The sequence below is a fragment of the Pogonomyrmex barbatus genome, unplaced genomic scaffold, assembly GCF_055798465.1.
Source record: "Pogonomyrmex barbatus isolate J1 unplaced genomic scaffold, ASM5579846v1 scaffold4, whole genome shotgun sequence".
NCBI classification, from domain to species: domain Eukaryota; kingdom Metazoa; phylum Arthropoda; class Insecta; order Hymenoptera; family Formicidae; genus Pogonomyrmex; species Pogonomyrmex barbatus.
This window is the reverse complement of record NW_028297138.1, coordinates 7,629,486-7,652,833: the sequence shown is the minus strand read 5'-3', so window position 1 is coordinate 7,652,833 and position 23,348 is coordinate 7,629,486. Positions and strand designations below refer to the sequence as shown.

The 23,348-nt window shown below is 27.5% G+C and overlaps 4 protein-coding genes across 6 annotated transcripts; 2 read left to right on the top strand and 2 right to left on the bottom strand.

Moving 5' to 3' along the window:
- The first annotated feature begins 550 nt into the window (after positions 1 to 550).
- Positions 551 to 3,145, top strand: Uch-L5 (ubiquitin carboxy-terminal hydrolase L5). The gene is made up of 6 exons (XM_011636604.3): positions 551 to 696; positions 1,073 to 1,136; positions 1,493 to 1,598; positions 1,846 to 2,033; positions 2,341 to 2,538; positions 2,709 to 3,145. The coding sequence occupies exons 1-6, from the start codon at positions 621 to 623 to the stop codon at positions 3,010 to 3,012; spliced, it is 936 nt and encodes a 311-aa protein (XP_011634906.2). The 5' UTR covers positions 551 to 620; the 3' UTR covers positions 3,013 to 3,145.
- LOC105425722 (uncharacterized) lies at positions 3,146 to 6,828 on the bottom strand. The gene is made up of 7 exons (XM_089081221.1): positions 5,654 to 6,828; positions 5,370 to 5,558; positions 4,395 to 4,585; positions 4,161 to 4,336; positions 3,795 to 4,047; positions 3,532 to 3,680; positions 3,146 to 3,454 (listed from the first exon to the last, which is right to left on the bottom strand). Exons 1-7 carry the CDS (start codon positions 6,497 to 6,499, stop codon positions 3,246 to 3,248), a joined length of 2,013 nt encoding a protein of 670 aa, XP_088937347.1. The 5' UTR covers positions 6,500 to 6,828; the 3' UTR covers positions 3,146 to 3,245.
- Positions 6,829 to 7,139: 311 nt separating this feature from the next.
- Positions 7,140 to 23,064, bottom strand: Crzr (corazonin receptor). 3 transcript variants are annotated; one of them, XM_089081231.1, is made up of 7 exons: positions 19,897 to 23,051; positions 19,304 to 19,349; positions 17,624 to 19,034; positions 9,961 to 10,144; positions 8,941 to 9,131; positions 8,725 to 8,852; positions 7,140 to 8,056 (listed from the first exon to the last, which is right to left on the bottom strand). In XM_089081231.1, exons 3-7 carry the CDS (start codon positions 18,221 to 18,223, stop codon positions 7,939 to 7,941), a joined length of 1,221 nt encoding a protein of 406 aa, XP_088937357.1. In that variant the 5' UTR covers positions 18,224 to 19,034; positions 19,304 to 19,349; positions 19,897 to 23,051; the 3' UTR covers positions 7,140 to 7,938. The 3 variants fall into 3 exon arrangements, with proteins under 3 accessions (XP_088937357.1, XP_088937358.1, XP_088937359.1); XM_089081232.1 differs by having other exon boundaries at positions 17,624 to 18,737; XM_089081233.1 differs by having other exon boundaries at positions 8,725 to 8,865; positions 17,624 to 19,349; positions 19,897 to 23,064.
- On the top strand, positions 11,818 to 16,903 carry LOC148935781 (uncharacterized). The gene is made up of 2 exons (XM_089081253.1): positions 11,818 to 12,060; positions 13,199 to 16,903. The coding sequence occupies exons 1-2, from the start codon at positions 11,917 to 11,919 to the stop codon at positions 13,682 to 13,684; spliced, it is 630 nt and encodes a 209-aa protein (XP_088937379.1). The 5' UTR covers positions 11,818 to 11,916; the 3' UTR covers positions 13,685 to 16,903.
- Positions 23,065 to 23,348: the final 284 nt, after the last annotated feature.

Here is a 23,348-nt window from a genome sequence, read left to right as displayed (position 1 = left end):
CGATTTTCCTAATTTTCCAAATTTGTGTATTTTTATGTGTACAATATATTCTGAGAAGGAACTTACTGAGGAAAATGTAAACTTACAAAATTACAGGAAAATTGGCGGAGAGAGCATTATACTGCATATTTATCTTCATTTTTACAAATATAGATAAATTTTAATTCGTTTTAATTTATTTTTTATCCTGACAATAAAAAAAAAGTTTAATTTACTTTCTTTAAAAAAAAGATTAAAGTTGATTTACATGTTATAAATTTATTTTTAATAATTTTACGATACAATTGAAATTCTAGATGCCTTTTAATCTATTTCAATATTTATTAATTTTAATATCAGCTTAATTTACTCTTTATTTTCTTTAAGAACAAAAAATAAGTTTAACAAGATTAAAATTAATCTATTTTATGGAAGTGGATATTGGACGATTTTAAAACGTCATTACATTTATTAAAAATAATCGCTGTATTGACTGGACTTTTCCATCAAACGGTAACGACGTTTATCATTCCAAACTATTGTGCAATTTGCCATCGAGAGGGCAATGATTCATCAGAATTTTTTGTAGGCCCTGGCTAGTGATATTTTATATAACACATTTGTGATAGCTTATTAAAAATATGGCGGATTCCGCAGGAAATTGGTGTCTGATTGAAAGTGATCCTGGCGTTTTTACAGAATTAATTAAAGAATTCGGTATGTGTATTTCTAAGTTTTCTGCAATTTTTTTCATTGTGTTTGTATTATTTTTGACGTTATCTGGGCTGAATAAAGATTTAGTGAGAAGCATTTGTCATGCATAAAGTTCATGATATAAAAAAAGAAAGCCATACACATACAAACTTTTTATAATATATACACAATATATAATGAAGTATTATGTACACCATATATATATATATATATATATATATATATATATATATAAATACATTTTAGTTTGATCGTAAATTGCGATACCAAATATTCAGAAAATTATAAAACTTGCTTTCAATTGTTATATCATCATATCTTGTAAAATTGAACATTATATTATTGTTATTGACATAAATATGTTATTTTATTTGTGTAGGCGTCAAAGGTGCACAAGTGGAAGAATTATGGAGTTTGGATGATGAACAATTCAACGAACTCAAGTAAGTTTAGTTGTACAACATAAAGTTAGTTTGTACAACATAAGCACCTTAATTTTTATGTTATCTAAAAAAATACTAGAAGATTAGACATTTGGAAGCTCAGATATTTTTTTTATATGCTTGCTTAATCTTCCGCTATTTTTTAGAATGTTATCATATGTATTTGGTTCAGTTTGAATACATGATCTAAGAAGAATATATAAAAATAAAAATGAAATATATATATTGATTTAGATAAAATTGGTTGGATAGATTAAATTATACTAATCTATATAGATTGACTTTCATGTTATTTGATATCATTTTTTAAACTTACATTTATTATAAATGTAAATATATTTCTTTTTTTTTCTTAGGCCTATTCATGGTTTAATATTTTTATTCAAATGGGTTCAAGACGATGAATTATCAGGAAATATTGTGCAAGATAATAGATTGGACAAAATATTTTTTGCAAAACAGGTATGTAAAGTAAAAAAAAATAGATACATTAAGAATATATATTAATAATTAAGAAAACAAAGTAAAGTTGATTATTATTATGTCATTAATTAATTTTGTAATTTATAAAAATATAAAAAATATAATTAAGATATATTGAAATAATTGATATATAGAATAAATAAAACAGATCCTTTTATTTATCAATTAATTTATTTTATAAAATAATGCTATTGACTCTTGTTTAAAGTAATAATATATAATTTAGGTAATAAACAATGCGTGTGCGACACAAGCAATACTGAGTGTTTTATTAAATTGTAAACATGTTGACATATCCTTAGGACCAAATTTAGAGGAATTTAAAAATTTTTGTCAAAGCTTTGACGCAAATATGCGTGGACTTGCTCTTAGCAATTCTGATGTTATAAGAGAAGTACATAATTCTTTTTCCAGGTATTTATTAAATATATATTTTTTAATTAATTAAATATTAATCATAAAAAATGCTAATGTCATATGAGTTCCTCAAAACGAATTATCATTTATCTTATATTTCTTTTATAATTTTTAATGCTTCAAGTTAACCCAAGTTAAAATTAAAAATTAAATTAGGAATAAGAATTAAATAAGAATAAAGAAACATTCTAAATCCAATTATGAATTAAATGTTTTTATATAAAGTCAGGTAGCTTTAATTATTGATTATTATTTAAGTTATTTAAATAATACTAAAGAAAGTTTCATTGTATTGAAATTTTAGACAGACCCTATTTGAATATGACTCAAAGCAGGCATCTAAAGACGACGATGTGTTTCATTTTGTGAGTTATGTTCCGATCGATGGTCGTTTATATGAATTAGATGGGTTAAAAGATGGACCAATTGATCTAGGTCCATGTCCAGTAGGGGAACAATGGGTACAAGCTGCAAAACCTATAATTCAAAAGCGAATAAACAAGTAAGTTGTGAAATATAGCTTTCTTAATAAATGATCATATATATATATATATATATATATATATATATATATATATATATATATATATGATCATTTATATATCATTTATATCATTTATATATATACATATATATATATTACATGTATAATATAAACACTTTTATAAACAGATATAATGAAGGCGAGATTCATTTTAATCTTATGGCTATAGTAACAGATAGAAAAACTTTGTATGAAAGGCAGAAAGCCAATGTTTGCGATCCTGAAGAATTAGAACGTTTGCAGGCATTGATAGAAGAAGAAATTAGAAAGTCAAAAAGATATCAAATAGAAAATATTCGAAGAAAGCATAATTATTTACCACTAATTATGGAACTTTTGAAGATTCTCGCTAAAGAAGGCAAACTTGTACCTTTGTATCAAAAAGCAAAAGAAAAAGTACTTGAGAAGGAGTCAAAGAAAAATAAAGTTTAAACTTACAGACGAGATCAAAAGAAAGAAAAAAATTAAAGCAAATGTATCTTCTATTTGTATATTGTTATAGCAGAGAAAAAGGATGCATTGTATCAATCTTTTTTTTTTAAATAAATCTATTTGCTTAAATATATTTTCATTTTTTCTTATTACAATAATCTGAAATATAATACATTATAGTTTAACGTATCAAAAGATATAACAATTACTGTATAATATAAAAATAATTTCTTCTATGTATTAAAATCAGTATTATCGTCAGTTTCTTGATCAGTTTCGTGATGATTACTTTCTTGATCATTTTCGATTATAATTGTATCGTTATTTTTTGCCTTTAACAAAGAAATTTTTCCATCTTTATATATAATTCTAGGTAAAAACTTATCAGTTTGAGCCTTTTGAATTTCAGGGATTTTCGTACGATATAAGTATTCCACAACATCTGTAATATATAATGAATTCTCATATAATACATATGTACAACACATATTTAGACACACAATTCAAATATTTTGATACCAGCAAAATTATCCACATCGTTCATGTTACATTCTTGAACAAGATAAAAAAAGGTTTTGCAAAGAAATATCGCAGTTGCCCCATCAAAATATTGTGCAACATTGGGCCATATGATTTCACGAGTACTAGATATTCCTTTCTCATACATGCTGCAACAGTAAATTTTATGTATTTGTATGTGTAATGATCCAATATTTGCGATTAAAACTCTTTAAATTTTACAAATTGTATTATAATTACAATTAAAATGTAATGATACTTACTATTCAATTAATTGTATCTTAATATCATTTAAATAAATAGGACCTGTACTGAATAATTGCAGATGCAATTGATGTTGCCAAAACGTTTTTAAAACATTCTCGTGTATGTTTAATTTTGTTTCCATTTTCTGCCATACTGGTTTAGGAAGTGTGGCACCTTTAAGTTCTCTTATATCTTCACTCAATGTAACAGTGAGCAAAGTTTTTATGAACCTTTTGATCAATGGTAATGTCCATTTAATATTAGCTGATGCTGTAATTAAAAAAATTTTATAATATCAAGATATGGATATTCTAAAATCTAGAAATTTATTTTAAAATATATATTTCAATATCCAATGTAAAACAGAATATTAAACTATTTACGTGTAACTTCCGATCTTCTTTCATCTTTAAACTTCTTAAGATATTGATATCGTTTAAAAATCGACCGGTTTGTTCGTTTTAATAATTTCGCTAATTCAGTGTATTTAGTATTACGTTTGTCAAGATGTTTATTCTGTATATACATTAAAATTTTTTTATCCTCTTTCGAAGTATATCTAAAAGATAAAAAAACTAACATGACTAAGAACTGATTTAAGATTCTTTATGTCTTACCGCTGGCGAGTAATTTTATTAGAATACAATGTTTTAAATCTAGAATGAACACTGTAGAGAGTCCGCCAAGGTAATCCATTTGCTAAGAACTGAACGAATTTCCGTCTTTCTTTTACATCATCTATATAATATTTTCCATTATGTCTCCAATTAAGAAATGGCTCGGTTCTTTTTGTATCCCAATCGTGGAGCTATATGTACATAATGTATTAGAATATAATGAAAGTATATATTTTGTTCGTTGTATAAAGATCGAGTCCAATATGTATTTAAAAAGTTAAATCCAATAATTTGAAGTATTTAAAAAAATGGAGAGTACTCTAAAAATAGAGTTGGTGCATATGATCGTTGATTATTAATTATTTAATTTTACTTAATATTTTATTATAAAATATGCGATGATAAAAAAAGGAAGAATTTTAAATATCCTGTGTTACATTCTTATTTTTGTATTTGTTCAAATTTTATACATTATAAAAAAATTATATATATATATATATATATATATATATTATTTTATATATACATATAAAATATAATTGTTATATAAATATCTCGATCCAAAGAGATATAAAATTTCTAATAAAATATGTATAAAAGATTCGAATATATTTGATGTAAGTTTGAGTCCATTTGAAAGTAATACTCTTGTGTTTTTTATTTTTTTTTTTTTTTTTTAGATCAAATGCATTTTGTTCTGATTTGAATCTATTGATAGACTATTTTTATTTTTTAAAGTAATCATAACGTTCAAAATTGCATAAATAGATTTCAATTATTTATAACGTTTATGCCCGATTCCATCAACATAAATCAACTTTAATTTTGGTTCAACTTATTCTTCATCCTTTTCTAGTTCTAAGAATTAGAGAAAGATAGAAAAGAAATGAAGAGAAGTTAAATCCAGATTAAAGTAAATCTATATTGGTGGAATCAGGCATTAATTTCAGTTCTAGTGGAATATTTAAAACATACTCTGCAAAATGTTTTCCAATTTTCCATGATAATTTTGTCCTCTGCAGGTGTATATGTACCATTCCGAATTGGTCCATATTTCTGGAATAATATTTTTTCTTTTCTTGATGGTGCATGAGATCCACTGAGCTCTATTTTATGTTGTCTAGGTACTTTGTGTATCAGTTTTATATTTAGTTCCTGCAACTTCTATAACATAAAACAATTAATAAACAGTATACGCAAAGTAAATAAGTCATACATAACATAATTAAAATGTGTCCAAAATATAAAGTAACAATAACCTTGATGAGAATTAATGGCAAATTTTCACATTTATTGATACTTTCCAATTCTGTAAAAAGATGTTTCTCTTCTGTATTCAAATCACATTTTTGTTTCTTAAAAGGATATTTATTGATCAAACGACTAGATCTTCTTTTTAATTCAGGTTTGAATTCCATCTTGAGTGTACTTTTTTTATTAATCTTTGTATCTGGATCCATAATTTTATTAGTGTCTTTCTCTTCATGATCACTAATGGAAAGAGGATCTGTCACAGGATCTTTAGTAGCTTCTAACATGCTGTCATCAGTTTCTTGTATAGCATTGACATTCAACATTGAAGATAATAAAATACTCGACACTTTGCTATCCTCAAACTTTACTATAGAATCTAAATCATGCAACAAGCTGATGTTTTCAATATTACTAAAATTGTTACCAAAATTTTCTATATCATCTAATTCTGATTTGAATAAATCATAATCACTACTTGCACTAATTGTTCGTTTTCTGACTAAATATGTATTCAATTCAGTCGTATTTATAGATTGTGTATACTTATCAGACTTGTTAAGTACTAAATTTTTGAACAGCGGACTTTTTACTAGATCTTTTTGTCTAAACAAAAATGTATTCTTATGAGGACTGCCAGTAACGTCAGTTTTATAATTTGCAGATAGTAAATTTTGCGAATTATCTGTCTTGTTAGGTATACTATGTAAGTTTTCTATCTCTGTACATAAATTCTCATTGGTTATTTGTGATTCTGTTATATGATTTCGCCCGTTATTCTTACAGTAACTTTCTGTTTCTTCATTCTCATATTTGTTTTGATTTATTATTGTATTCAATATTATCTCAGCCATCAGATTTTCTTTTCTTTAAATACTGTTTCTTTTTGTGAGACATATATGCTTGACACACGTGTACCGTAATCATACAGTACTTAAATATACCTTTTAATATCCTTTCAACAATTTATTATATTCATATTTATCTGTTAAATTTATTAACTTACTTCTCTTTCGTTAAGTTATTATGTCTCTATGTAATTTGTACAATTTCTCAGTATTTTCCATGAAATATTGTACAAAAAATGTTTTTATATTTTTTCTCAATAAGCCGGTTTGCAGCATTCGGAACAAGGTTAAATAAAATCTTGAAAATTCTGAGACCTCGTACGGTGAAATAATGAATTAAATAAACGAACAGTAACTTCTGCTGTTCAAAATATCTATCGTAGATATTTTACAAACTGTAGAACTCTGAATTATCGAGAAATGACAATTGGGCAGGAGATGATGCTAGTTTATCAGTTTTAGAAAATTAATAAATTGTTGATATTTATTTAAATTGCAAAAATTTAAATGAAAAATCGATAAAACATGAGAAAAATAAAATTAGATAAAAAATAACATTTACTATAAAATTTTAATAAATTTGATAATTAAAAACAAAAGATGATATTCAAAATTGCTCATAAAGGTAAAATAAAATGTTAAATAATTATGAAGAAGAATATTTATTACAGACAAATTATTTATTTCGAAAACATGTTTGCCGTCTTTAATTTTTCATTTGCAATTTTATAATATTCGCTTCTTTAAAAGCTTTCTTACATACAGTATTATGCTAATATTTTCTATTTAACTAATATTCAGTTCTTTTTATAGCTTTGCGCTATAAAATCATAATGTTTCAAAAGCAATATATTCAAGACGTAATTATAACATAATATTCATGTTTTTACGCATTGCTATTAGCGAACGAAGTTTTTCAATTGCAAATTACATGAGAAATCATTAAAAATGTGTCTTATTACATAACATCATTTTCATAATCAAACTTATCGTGAATTAGATATCAAATGAAATACTTAGTAACTAATAATACTTGCTAAATCTCTATTTTAAATTTAATTATAATAATTTAATTATAAACATAACAATATTTTTGCGTTATTACATTTAAATGAACAGATAGGTGCATACAAATATTCTTAATCTAACAATCAAATATAAAGTTTTTATTCATATATTTCTTATAATATATGTATATATATTAAAATGAGTAAGCTTAAGTTTCGTTTTATTTTTAAAATTTATTCGTAAGATTTTCCCTTTTTCAAATAAATAAAAAAAATAATTATTGCTTGTAAAAATCTTTAATTAGAAATACTCGATGAGAGAGCGATAATTTTCTATATCTTTTATTTTACAGTACCTTTTGTACGTTCTATTATCACTCGTTATACGACATACGCACTGTTTTTTTATGTAAGATATAATCTAATCGGATAACAACGTTATTTTTGATGCTGCTGTGAGGTTGTCGTTATTTTACCACTATCCTGATGAGAGAGTAGCAGTGTTTTCGTTTCGCGTCTGCTCGCGTTTCGTTGCTGCGCTATTGAAACGTCGGACCTATAATTTGCAATAATGTCAATATTTCAGTACGTTCTGTATGAAAAATCGCTTTCGTTTTTCTAACAAAACTTTAGCGAACTCTCTTCATTACTGAAGCGTTCCCTTCAAACGTATAAAGCATTGACATATAGCACTGGACGGAGGATACGGCAAAATTTCTTTGATCTTTCATCTCGACGAATCTAGAAAGAGAGAAATAAAGATAGATGTCTTTCTACTATCTATTGGTTGAATTTTGTCTAGCAAGAAGGAGAACGGTGTATTTGTACAAATTGGAAATATTCTTGATATGCGATGCAGTTTTTAAGTTAATGTAACGCCGTGTATATAATATTAAAGTTGATATTATTATATCATTAATAAATAATTATGTTTTCCACTTGTAAGTAGGTTGAAAGCAGATGTATCATCAAAATCATCTCACCTCATAATCTTAATCTCTTAGCCGCATAATTGTCTTGTACTTTTCTGCATCTCTCAAGACAGTTTTGATTCAATGCTCCGTCCAGTACTATATGTCGATGGTATAAAGACTCGTTGTGACACGTGTATGTACGTTTCGCCATAACTTTCGCGTGTTGCAAGTTCGAGCGAAACGCGAAGGGGATTTCACAAAGATACGGGGCACACATCGAACGATCCCGTAAATTCTATTACCTATATACCTTTGATAAGAGCCGTCTCTCTGCCGTTGTCTCTGCGGCCAAAGATGAAACGCGCCATATATCAGAGGATTTACCAAACTGTTGCTCATACCGAAGAAAAATATTCCATTTTTCAAATCCTCGCTGAGCTGAAAGGCAACGCTTTTTGTTTCGTTAGTATTTGATATACTAATATTGACTAATATTTTGTTGCTGTTCCGATGAAAGTATACTAACGTTTGGATTGATAAACAGTAAAATGATCATCATTATGTAGTACGGGGTCCACCAGATTAAAAATACCGTTACGATGACAATGCTGAGGCGTAATGACTTCATTTTCGCCCGGTGCATTAGTCTTCTCCTATTCAAGTCGCTGTTCCTGGCGTAGACTTTCTTTGCTCCCGCTTTGAATTCTTTCTGACTTCCTAAAATAAATTTTTAGATAAATAGTTTATTACTGGGATGAAATCGTAGTGGGATCGTTTTTAGGCATTTTTTCGCGAATTCTATGCAGTTATTCTTATAAATTGTTGTAAATTTTACGCTCGTGAAAAATTTAGAATATTGAATATGTATTTTGCAACACTTTGGAAAAACAATAAAATTTTATAATATTTTATAATTAAAGGATTTATAATATTTTATCTATTTTATTTATTTATCTATTATTTATCTATTTTATAATTAAGAATTAAAAAGAATTGGTAGTCGTTATAAATTCTATACTCATGAAATTTAAAATAGCGAATATGTATTTTATATTATTCTGAAGAGAACCTGTAAAAACCTTTGTTTTATGACATTTTATAATAAGATGAAAATGTATTCATTTTCTCCGAAATGTTGCAAAATACATCTTCAATATTTCAGATTTGAAGAGTGTAAAAAAATTTACAATGATTTATAAAGGTAACTGGTATCCTTATAAATCACTGTAAATTTTACACAAAGATTTTTTTAAGATAACTTAAAATATATATTATATATTTAATAAAATATACATATATATTATATATTTATTAAATATATAATATAATATATATTATATATTTAATAAAATATACATTATATATTTTACAACATTCTGGAGAAACAATAAGACCTTATTGTTTATAAAATTCAGGTTCACTTGGTATTTAATTTTGGACATTTAACTTATTGATATAAATACGACTTATCGAAAAGTTACAGTGAGAATAAGAACATCATGTTTCGTCGCAAGTGCGCAATTTCGAGTAACGTAAACATACTTACGGGAGATCGTAGTCACCGTAGATACATACGTGGTGACTAAAATTGCTAATGGCAGGAGAAACATGAAGACTACACTGAGACCGGCATAGAGTTGTTCCTGCCAGGGCTCGGTGTAAGTGCCGAATGTCACGCATTGCATAAATACCTCGACGAATGGTCCTTGTACAACATGAAATACCACGATCTGTTGAAACAAGTTGATGTATAAATATACAAACATCAATATTATAGTGAATGTAACATATGAATATATGTGATGTGAATATGAATGTAATGACGAGGCACGTTGATTGTGAATGTCTCGGATTCGAGAGAGAATATGGAATATATGATGAAATATTATGAAATATTACGAAATATAAAAATTTAAAGGTTTGCGTGTAAAGATGAGATGTTAATAAATTAGCTGAGAAACATGTCGCAAAATATATTTATAAGATACTGTTAACACGTGTTAACATGCATCTTTTATGTCAATTTATATGGAAAGACAGAATAAACGTGAGCCGTTGCATAGCAATACGTAGTTTCGTGAGGATAAGTTATTTAAAAATTGCAATTGCAGTCATTTGTACTTGCTCTAAGCTAAAGAAACACTTGTCTTTGATATGTTTTACAAAATTTCTTGCATAAACGTTAAATATAGGACGCTCTCTGTGTTTATTACGTGTATAAGTTAATTTGGTATCTTTTTTATGAAATTGTAGTTTTATTTAAAAATTAAAAATAATATAAAAACTTCATTATTAAAATAATCTTCATTTCTATAATTTTTCGATCTGTCGGAATTCAAGGCGAAAGATAAGAAACGATTTCATTCAGGAACGAGCAAAATTTGAAGGCAGCAAATTAATTTACATACCTAATATATATACAATATATTAAATAGTCCTTATTAATTGTCTAATAAATATTATTTTGAGTTGGAAATTGTATGAAAATATATGTAAAAAGGTTAACATCACTTCCGATATTCATTTGTAAACGTCTGTTCATTTCGGTCTCTTGATACAAGACGTGATTGCCTTTGGGGGATCAGCCAAGTTTCCAAATTCGCCGTGTTTTCCAGGTAAGGTCGAGGATGCTGACGCGAGAGTCGACACGAAGGTTATCATCACTGTGAAAAGAATCTTGCGGAACAAGAGAGGCGCATTGATTAAACGAGCCATTCGTCGTAGCCGGCCTGTCAAGTGATACACGTTTACCATCAATCTCCGCCACACATATCGCGTCGTCTTTTCCTATCCGTCGCGACAACGTCATTATTCGGTCAGGCGATGTGACTCCGCGGTTTCCGTCCTCTTTGATTCTAATATCGAGTCGGGTAACCTACATGAGGAAGACACGGATCGATCTAACATGGGAAAAACGATTTTGCTGAAGTGATCTAAAGATTTGGCCGAATATAAATCTGAAAACAATTTTGTTATCATCAAAGTAATTATATATGACGTTTAAATCTGATGACATACGCAAACATTCTTGTTATTCTGGGAACTTTGTTTGTCCTACAGAATTATTTTGATAAATCTTAAAATTATTTTCAAATATGTCCAAGCAAATTTTTCTAGTAAAACTGTTTTTTTTTTCATGCAAAAAGTTTCTGTATCCATCTATACACCTCGTTAAAACGAAATTTTGAACTTATCATTCCTCGAGGACGTGATGGCACTCGATTGCTGTTATCTCACGTCTGGCAGCATTACTTTTGTAAGCATGCTAATATTAAATACGCATGCTAATTAATATTCCTGTTTTTCTTGTCTCTTTCACTGGAGTTATACATTCCTTTCGTGACTCGATATTTGAATTATGACTGATATCTTTTTTTGAAAATACGGATTGTCATACAAATTGATTCCGAATTATTTAATGGCCATTTAATTGATAAGACATAAAAATTTAATCAATTAACTTTATTTTGTTGATTTTATTAATTTAGATTTTGTCACGATCATGGTACATCGGTCCGCAAAGATCCTCAGTTCAGTGATCTCTGCGATCAAGAATCTTCGTGAGCTTAAAGGATCGACGTCACAAGAAATACTTCGCTATATTTCATCTGTTTATAATATACCATCTATTGTGGCACGACGTCAGGTTTATATATGACATTTCTCATTTTTTTAATGTAATCATTGAGTGAAAATAATGTGATATAAGCCACATATCTTTTTGTCTTGGAAACTAAATATATTTTAATCATATAAATCTATAGCGTTTATTTATATTTATTTTTCTTTATAACATGAAATTTAAATGTTCATGATTTAATTATTAATACAAACAATACAAGATTGAGTTAGTGAAAACGAAATAAGACACTTATGTTTTATAACCAAAAAGATTTTCAACTAGTCTATGCATTATTACGTTACATCACAAATGAGATATAGTATTTTCTAGTATGTATTAAAATAAATAAGTTTTTTTCTATATACCATTATTCACTATGATGTGATTGACAACGAATTAATTTTTGAAATTTTTTACGGTTATTGTTTTTTGCGCCATTCATTTAGAGATTGCGTAATTTAAGCGTGCAATTTCCGATGAAAGCGGATATTTTGTTGATGATTTAATTCAATAACGATTTAATAGTCTGTTAATTAAAAAGAAAATTTATTGTGTCTTTTTTAAATTTGATTTATTAACAATTACTTTATCACACTGTAGAATTTGTCACTCGTCAGTATCGTAATTATTCATAATTATTATCTTAGTTTATAAACTTGTTTTAAATTATTATTTAAATTATCTAACATTTTTTATTGACAATTTTACAATTTAATGTTAGATATTAATAAATCAACAAGATTAATAAATCAAGAATTATTTTTTTAACAGTTTTAATAGTTTTAATAGTTTTAAATTGTTACATATTTTTTATCATGTTTTCCTTTTTCTCTAATTCTATTTATTTTTAATTTTCGTTAGAAAATAGAGAATTTTTATTTAATGTATAAAGAAGCATATTATGTAACACAAAGGGTGAGCAAGGTACAAAGTTTTTTAAATTAGAGATTTAAAAGATGAAAGATCTAATCTAAACTCTAAATTAATTAAATCACAAACTTTAGGAAAAATTTTTTTGCAGCTTATAATTTTGCAGAAATTATTTGTATCATATTAATTTCAAAATCAAAAACTTGCAGAAATTTTTTAATAAATAAGAAAATTCTTTTTATTTATTAAGAGATTATCAAAAGATTATGTTCACAAAGATGTTTTGGGTTAGATACAGAAAGCTTTAAAGCGCGGAGTTACTTATGGCATATTGAAGAAGGCTGATAGTTACTACAGCCTACCGACCGACAATGAGATCGCAAAGCAAGAAGTTGCCGTTCAAGAAATCGGCCTGCTGGACCTGTATTGCCAGCGAAAGATTCATCGATCGAGAGGTGGCAGGGCACGACATAACAAAGATGTCAAGCGCAGAAAAGTCGCCTGCAGGTGCAGTAGCAAAGATGCGGGAGGAAGGTCAGAAGGATGCGGGTCAAGGTCCTGCAGGAGGAGAAGAAGGGGAAGATGCAGATGGGACTCCGGTGTTCACGACGGGACGAGGCCTAGGATCGAACCCAGTTTGGATGCTGACAAATTGATTGACAAGTTAACCAGATCGGACCAGACTACGTCAGGGGCCATGATTGGTGGCATCGAGCAAAGCACTCGCTCAAACATGCCTTCCGAACAATGGGATCGCAGCATACCGTTATCATGTTAATCGTGAGGCCAGCTGAGTGATATCGCCTCTCCTGAGATTCCTCAATTTCGCAACAGAATTTTAAATAACACTCTAAATAACACTCAAATTGTTCTGGGAAGGGTTCTAAATTTCGTTTCCATTTTTAAATAAATTTTTAGAAATATTTTTTATAAATTTCTTGACGTGCTCTAACAGTTTTAAATATAATGTGTGTGTGTGTGTGTGTGTGTGTGTGTGTGTGTGTGTGTGTGTGTGTGTGTGTTAAAAAGAAAATTTTCTATGATGAATTTATTTTTTGTGTAATTACCTGTGTTCTTTACCGTTGTACATTTGCGACATAGTGAAATAAAAGCGAAACGGTAAAAAATGTTTATGATTTAATATATTTTATTATATTGTTTATTAAAGCCAATTCAAAGAAGAAATTAAGATTTATACGATCGAATTACCAGAGATTCTTGCGAATGCTGTGTCATTTAATTGCCAGTAGTTACTAAGCAGGAAACGCATATATTCTTTTATCTACATTTTTTACTGCTGTATCCTTGCCACGTAAAGTGTATCAAAATAAAAATGAAACTAAAAAAATTATGATTGAACGACTGTTTTATACTGAAAAGGTTACGTTGATTAAGATTGAGATGCGTTATCGAATTAAAGATTTTTGCAAACGTTAAACATTACTAATTACATTATGCTAATTGTAGTGGTTAAGTCGAAAATATATTCTTCTTATACAGGATGTTCTAGAAAGAATTGTCAAAATCTTGAATGGCGAAAGAATGGGGAAAATTTTCACGAATGCAATATTGCAGAATTAACGTGTTGATTAAAAATGAAAATGAAGTACTTTCATAAATTATGTTTGTATGAAACATTTTCCCCGACAATGATTGATATTATCATATTTCGCCAAGTATGAATTTTCTTTTCTGAAACATCATGTATACGTACCTTGATGTACAAGATTGTGTTTTGCATACTAATGATGCATACGATGCAAGTGAGACAGAATACGTGTTGTATAAAACGTGTTGTTGCATTAGTCTATTTTTCCACGCCGCGACAAGGGGTGTCTGTTATAAATTACATCGTTTGCTCATTTAGTATAATTAATGCGCATTTTGCGCTCTTTTTCCAGAAGCTTGATATAAAATATTGTCGTGACAGTAATTTAGATTTCTTTGATTTCAACGAATAAATGAGATTATTGGTATTGATTTTTGTTGAGATTTATTTGTGCTCTGTCATGGTTCTCTGTTATTTCTATTCTGTTATTTCTATTCCTTATAAAAACTTATAATGTTAAATTTACATATGTTACGTAGCGTATCTTATATGTAGCGCAGTTTGTGGTAGCCAATACGATTATAACCAAGAAATTTTCCAAAGATCCTAGACTTAATTATCGATTAAAAAAGCCATTGCAATTATATCTATTATAATAATTGATCGTGATGCCGTATGATATCGATAGATATGGATGACATGCGATTATTAACAGAAGAAACGTAAAGTTACTATTCCAATATATTCTTGCCGACGCAATTAGATCGCAATCGAAATTAATATAAAAAAATCTATTTGTTTGAGATTTCATATCATTATCATAAAAATATGTTATATTTATAACGAGTTATAAATCGTTGAGACGAATAAGATACGCAGCATTTGAAATCTTCAATATTTTCAAATTATAGCTTAGGTGAAATCATTTACTAATGCCATATAATTTTATACCTTTGGCCAACTTAAAATCATCAGAAAAAATGATAATATAAACGCCCGATAGATTTTTTTATAGAATTCTCTTATTTATTTCCACGTGGAATTAGTTTATAGATAAACGATATCCTAGTTTGAGTTGATCAACTACCTTGACGACATTTATAATTGGTTACTTAATATTCAAGAAAATCATTCATCTGAGTCAACGATATAATTTTCTGTTATAAATTATCATCAGATAAGAAGCCGATAGGAAAAGAATTAATATTATGACATTTTAACAATTGATTAGTCCTTTTAAAAATTGTTCTTATATCGCGTTTTAGAATGTCACATTAAAGATAATTGAGAATAATTAAAATGTGAAACGTTTTTTTTTTATTTTATATCTAGAATCTAAGATAATGAAGTATAGCTTGAATATATAATAACATAATTTCAAGAATTAGAAGGTTCAAATCGCGTGTTTTTTGCAATATCTTTGTTCTTAAAACATATATCTTTGTTACATTAATTACTAGGCTTGTAGCGAAAGTAATAATTGGAATAATATAATATATACTTGTTTGATTTTGAAAAATAAAAGAAGAATGTTATGAAGAATATTATTTTATTTTAAATATGTAAAAAATATGTAAATATATAAATATATAAAATATGTAAAATATGTAAAATATATAAAATATGTAAAATATGTAAAAAGTTGCTTCATATTCATATTTTTTATATCCAATAAAAAATAAAATTATTATAATATTTTGTGTAAGAAATATCTAAGAATTTATGTGCCACACACGTAATAAAAAATTTTATTTTTACAAAAAATAGAGAAATATATGTATGTTAAAATATAAAATAAGGCATAATTTTTATCTTTCAAAAGTTTGGAATTTTAACCTTTGCAAAATTTTGAATGTATAACGATTTGTGTGTATAATACATGTTTATACCATTAAAATGTTTTATAAAATACATAGATGTAAGAATAATCATTGATACTTGTTTTAAATTAATACGTTCATTTAGCTAATGTATGTTTTATTTCTATAGTAAAATCATATACAATGACAAAAAATTGCATAATTAAAAAAGATTATATATTCATATACAATGTGTGATTAAACGCACATTTTGCTTTACGTTATTTATTTCCATTCAGTATCTTATATTAAATAGCATATAAGTATTTTAAGAAATTTCATTTGCAGAAAAAATTAATCAAAGTAATGCAATTATTATTTCATATATAAATCAATATAATCAATATAACATTCTTATGAAAATTGAACAATCTCAAAATTTCGATATAATAATTTTATAGTATTAAAAAGCTGATAATAATAATAATAATAACAATAATAATATCTTTTTCCGACGTTTCAAAAAAATCTCTTCGAGAAGATGCAAGTATGTGTATTTCATTTATGTATTTATTTAATAACATAATTAAATTACTTCAATGTAAAACATTAATTTTAATTTTGATTTTATCAGTAATTTCATATTAATATTTTTGAAATAAAATTAAGAATCGTTATTATAAAAACTCTTAATAATTTAGTTTAATAAACTAATGAATGACAATTTCTAAAAATAAAATATAATTAAATAGAAATATAATTTAATTTTAAGAACTTATAGTTTTTTTTATTAAAGATAGTATTTTAAATTCAAATATTTTTTTCTCTTAATTTATAAAAATTCTTATTAAATATTGAGAATACTTATTAAATATTGAGTATTGTTTTTGGTAAAATTATATGAAATTTCTTTTTATTATTAATAATATATTTTGACGTTTATATCTGCTAAATATTGTACAATTTTAATTTAATATTTACGTCAAGAATACAAATGTTTTCAAAACAAGAATATTTTTTTTTTGTTATATGCCGATTATCACACACAGAATTAGTAAGATGCGAAGGCGCCATTGTTTACTGACGGTTATGAATGACCACTATCATAAGTAACAATCTGACGTTATTTACTATCAAAATGATGTCGTAAATATGACAATAAATAATGTCAACTATTTGGAATAATAATGAATAATTTAATTATAAAAGAGAGAAGAAGAAAATCAACAGAAGAAATAAAATTAACATTTGAAGTATGTATACGAAATGAGATTAATGAGATTTGATTTATTTCTATTGACTTATAATTGAAATACAGAAATAACAAATACCAAATAACAAATCAATGCAAATAGCAAATACATCTTACCTGCGGAATGGCGAGTACAAAAGACAGCACCCAAGTGAGAAGGACGAATCGCGAGCACTTCTGAGACGAATTGAGACCCTTCATGGGATATCGCACCGCGACGAATCGATCGACACCGATCAGCACCAGTACAAAGGTACTCAGGTACAGGCTGAATACTTGTAGGAACTTGAAAATCTTGCACGCGACATTGCCCCACAGCCACGCGACATTATAACTCCAGATCGCGTCACCAGCGAGGCAGAAGATACTGACCAGCAGGTCGGCCACCGAAAGATGAAGGATCAGCGTATAGATCGTCGAGCCATGATTCTTCCGGCGATTTTTTATGATTGAGTATATTGTGGCCAAGTTACCAATCAAACTTAAAACCGATATAACTGCTAGCACAATAACTTTGAGGAATACCGCTTGGGTGAGAGTCGGTGCGTGTTTTAGACACGTGGCATTATTGGAGTTATACAGAAACTCGGCCGTACGTTCGGCGAATACATCCTGGCCGAAATTGGTGAGGTTATCGCAAACTGGCAAACTGATGGATAGATCGCTGGTGTTCGACAAGTTACCGCTGATCGTCGGTAGGTTCATCGTTCTCGGCATCGGCGTCGGCCGCACCTCGTTTTTCTTGGACGTTTACTTCCGATTCATCGGAGATACGATGTCGACGATGTCGACGATGTCGACGAACACGTCTCCGTTCTCCAGCGGAGTCGCACGATCATCTTAAGAGGTGAGATGCATGTTTCGTGGGGATATTCAAAGTGGGAAGGATGATCTCAGGGATCTTGTTAATCCTTGTCTTTTTTTGGGGCGCTCTGTCGACTCTTCTTCTCGTATGATTATTTTGCTTTATGTTTACTGTTTACGCGACATGGAGAGCGACGAAACAATTTCTGTCTTACGTAAAGAGATATCGTTGATCCGGCTAACAAAAACTCGACCAACTCAAACAATTAGAGAAAGATGTCTGAAGGACATTTTCATTCTTTATAAAAGAGCCTTGAATAATGCATAACAAACGCATAACGCTGTAATAACTTAGACGTAAAAGCTGGATTTGGATCGCTTATCAAAATTCAGATATGCCAGATAAGTTCTTGGATATTTGAAAAATCTGTCAGTAACAATGAAAGTTGATTAATTAAAGAATTTTAATTGGTATTTTTTTAACAAATTCCCAAATCTCTTACTAACTAGATCATTTTATATAACAGTTTCAATTTTATTAAATTGAATATCATATTTTTAATTAAATTTTTATAACAATTTTTTCTTTAATCGTATTTTTTGACATCGTGTGTAACATCAAAAATTGATAATAATAGTTACATCAGTTTATCTCATTTGAATGATTTCAAAGATTTATATTTATTTTGAATTATTTTATTGATTAAAATATTTTTTACGATGCCTATAAGAACGAAAGAAAAAAATATAATTAGAAAAATATAAATTCTTCATAATTTTATTAAAAAATAATGTATTTTAATTTGATTAAATTGTTTAGATTAGTATAAATTAAATTAACCAAGTCTACTATGAATAAATCAATGTTTTCAGTTTGTCATCTTGACAACCAGCAAATAATTCAAAGTAATTTGATCGACCTTAGATTATGCATAAGTTTTTTTTATAGCGACGTGAACTGGTTTCAATAAAAAAAATAATGAGATCTCAGACCTTGAACATTCTCGTATATCTATTGCATGTTGTTGTCCTAAGAAACCTAAAATTAAACGATTCATCAATTAACTTACTGTAATATCTTTTTTATCAATCTGACTATAATTTTCAGAAAACTGCATGCATAGGAAAATATATATTTTACAGATATATATATATATATATATATATATATATATTGCTTATTTCTATTTTATATATTTTTACATAAAATAAAGTTGTATGAAGTTGTCTCGATAATCTTATTCCTCAGTTAAAATCGTAATTTTTCAATTAAAGAAGAAAAAACATAGTTTTAAACCATAGTTTTAAAACATTTTGCGAAAAGTTGTTGAAAATAATATGCATACAATATAATCCTTGCAAATTTGTAAATAGCTATTCGTCGTATTTTTCCAATAAACAGCTATTTTACATTTAATACTAATAATACATCTAATACTAATTCTTTTGAGAAAGTCACAGCTTTTCTTTGACGAATATTTATATCACATAAAATAAATTTGTTATACACAAGTTGTTATACACAATGAAGTTTCTTTCTTCAGACACTTTCTTTGTTGATTGATAGAGAATTATTTTCTACTTACACCACGTAGGTTTCTTGAAAATCGCACTTGAGAATGATCTGTTCATATTTTTAATACCCACTAATTGTCGTTTATAAGAAAATTATTTAAATCGCGTATAATGATGTTCTCACGAATAATACACTTTCTTCTATTTCATCTTTCATCTTGTTTATATAGCACTTTTGAAAGCTTAATATAAGTATTTTAATATAAACTTGGCACGCGAAATGAGAATGACGATTCGCGTGTCTCGTAAAAATAGACGAACATGACTGCGGTTCTGCTTTGACAGAATTTCTTCGGAACTATATATTGTTTTACGCGCACGCAAACGTAACGACGATTCATTCGCAACTGCGTAAACTCGACTGATCGATGGAAAATTAGTGCGACATTACCACGCTTGCTTCATCGCAATAACTTCCCTCGTCACCTTGATCTTTTCATCCGCGTCTATACATTTCGTTGAACGGTCTAAATTGAATACTTATTGGCAAATTTGTCTTAGTACATTGCTCTACAAAAGAAGCGTTATATGTCAAGTTGCCGATTTAGATCAGTGACACGTGACTTTGTAACACGATGCAATAAGAAGTATGAAGTGCAAAAGATATATGTGCAAAAGAGAGAATGGAAGATATATTTTCCTAATTCGTATTACTTAATAATAATACTTTCAGTATTAAGCGCGTAATCTCTTTTTATATATTTCAACGAAAAACAAAGGCGGAGATTTTCAGGACGTGATCGCAAAACGATGCAATCATGCAAAGTTATTTCCGCAAGCGTTTCTACGCTTCTCGCTCTTCGTTTTCTGAGTATAGCTGTTAACACAGTTTTTCTTTAAGCACAGTGAACTTTGACCGATACAATTCTTTCTCGATGCCGAATGAAATGCATAAACACATGTATATTTTCTAGATAGAAATCGATTTGAATCAGATTTTATTGTAATTGATCAAAATCTTTTCGATTCAGGGATAAAGTTCAATTGATTGAAGTATCTTTAATTGTATAATCATCTAAAATAGAAAATTGATATATATTAAATCTATTAAATACACAGATATGTTAAATTTAATGTACTTTAAGTTTTATTTTTTTTGTCATTCTTATACAACTTCCAAGCTTTTATTGAATACGGAATTACCTTTATATTTACAAGTGACAGAAATCGACAGAAATTGTAGTTAAAGAAGGAAATTTTAAATATTTGAAAAAAAAAAAAGAAAAGAATGAGTAAAATGGAATAAGAAAAATTCCTTTTTCTTTATTTAGTAACTTGTTGTTTTGATAGATAGCGCTGATTAAATATACATTTATATAAGTTTTTATACGTGATTTCATTTCTTTCTCGTGAGGATTCTTCCTATCATAAAAGTTTTTAAAGTACATATTATATAATACGGAAAGAATGTTAAAAATTTTATTTGTCTTCCTCAGAAATTCTTTTTTTACTAGAACTCATTACTAGAACATAACAGGCGCGCGCTACACGCGCACCACTAAGTTTTTTATATTATATATTTTTATATTATTCGTTAATGACAGCCATCGTGATGGAAAAATAGAAACTCATTCATTCTTGTTCATCTTATCTTTCCTTGTTCAAAAAGTTTCGATTCAAAGTTTCATTCGCTACTAATCTCGCCTGGTTTTTTACAAATTGTCATTTGCAAATTAACTCACAAAATTAGCGCAGCGAAAGAATCAATCAGCATCGCGGAAAAGCGGCAACAATAAACTTCGAGAAATGCGAGTAATCTTAACATCTCCTTTTTTATAAAGGATTACAGTAATATTTTTCAAATTTTATTTCTTATTTCACATATTTTTAATTTAAATGTATCTTAATCTTAATTTTGAGATGCTGTCTTAATCTCAATAGGGAAATCCCATTAAATTTATTTACATGCGATAAAAATTCTCGACACGCGACAAAGCAATTAAATCAAAGATTACTCTTTTATATAATTTGCTTATACAGAAAAAAATAATAAGACATTTATTCAATAGAATTATATATCTATTTCAATAAAAATCTTTTCTAATTATTAGAAAGTAATATTTCATAAATGTTATTAATTAAATAATTTTAGTTTCGAGGTTATTAGTCGTAGAATTATCTTAATTCTTCTTAATTTCGTAGAAAATCTCATTTTTAAATTTGTGTTTTGTGATATCATCATTGTCTGCGATCTACGACAAAACGATTAAATCAATAATTAACATTTATGTAACTTGTTATTTGCGTGCATGTTGTGTTTGTGAATTTTACGAATTCATATCTAATACATGGAAGATAATAATACTATGCTTATTATTTTTCGTTTTTTTATCTTTTTCCTACTTGGTAATAAAAATAATATCCTAATAGAACAAGTAGCGAATACAGTTGAACTTTTTCCGTCTTTGGACGTAATGGGAAACGTAATGGGTAATTGGAATACACAATCAGCATAATCTTATGGAATATAATAATAGATATCTAATCAAATCACAGCAGATATTCTTAGCGAAAAAGAGACTCTTCGTCGTGGTCAAGAGTTTCAGAACGATAAACAGCTGGCCTCCTTCTGTATATTAATTTCGATATACAATCTTTATGTACAATTCCAATTTCTCAAAATTTATTTTTCCGTAAGATTTATAATTTAGATTAAAAATCTGTATTTTACTGATAAACAAAACGATTACGAATATAAAAGCGTTTATTACATCTAAATTATAATTTAAATATTTCATTTATTCAATATTATTTTTATTTATCCGATCAATATTTTCTAAGGAAATATGTTATGCATATATATCAGTTTTGTACTGATATACATACATGGACCTTAATTCCAATGCCAATAATATGAATTTTACACAGGTATAGAAATGTCAACGGTACGCAAACGTGTCTTAACACTAAAAAATAACATCCCTCAGTCACATTTTGAAGGGTTCGCTGCTTTAAAAACAGGCCTTAGATGATATAAGACACAGAAAGATAGCAGCTCCACTAAGATGGCTGCTTTAAGAAAAATATGAGAATTCAGCTCAGAAATATCGAGGAAATGGAATAAAGTCTATAATATTTTTATTATAAATTTTTATTTTGTTATATTAATAACAGAATTATTTAAAAAATAAATATATAAACATATTATTTAAGAAATAAGTTTTTCCATTTTATAATGTAATTCTTTTAATTATCCTGAAAAATATTCTTTATTCGAACATTTTCCCCGATTGTTTAAATAAAAATAGAACTCTACTGTATATTGAATTTATATTAAATTTGAAATTCTGGAATAGTTTTATTAATATCAATTTAATGTATTATTTTATCATTTTTAACTTATATTGTAATCATAAATTATATAATTTATATTATATTTATTATTTTTATAATTATAATATATTTTTTTTAAATTTGAAGAAGAACAATAAGGAAAAAATTTGCAAATTTAATGTATGTAAAA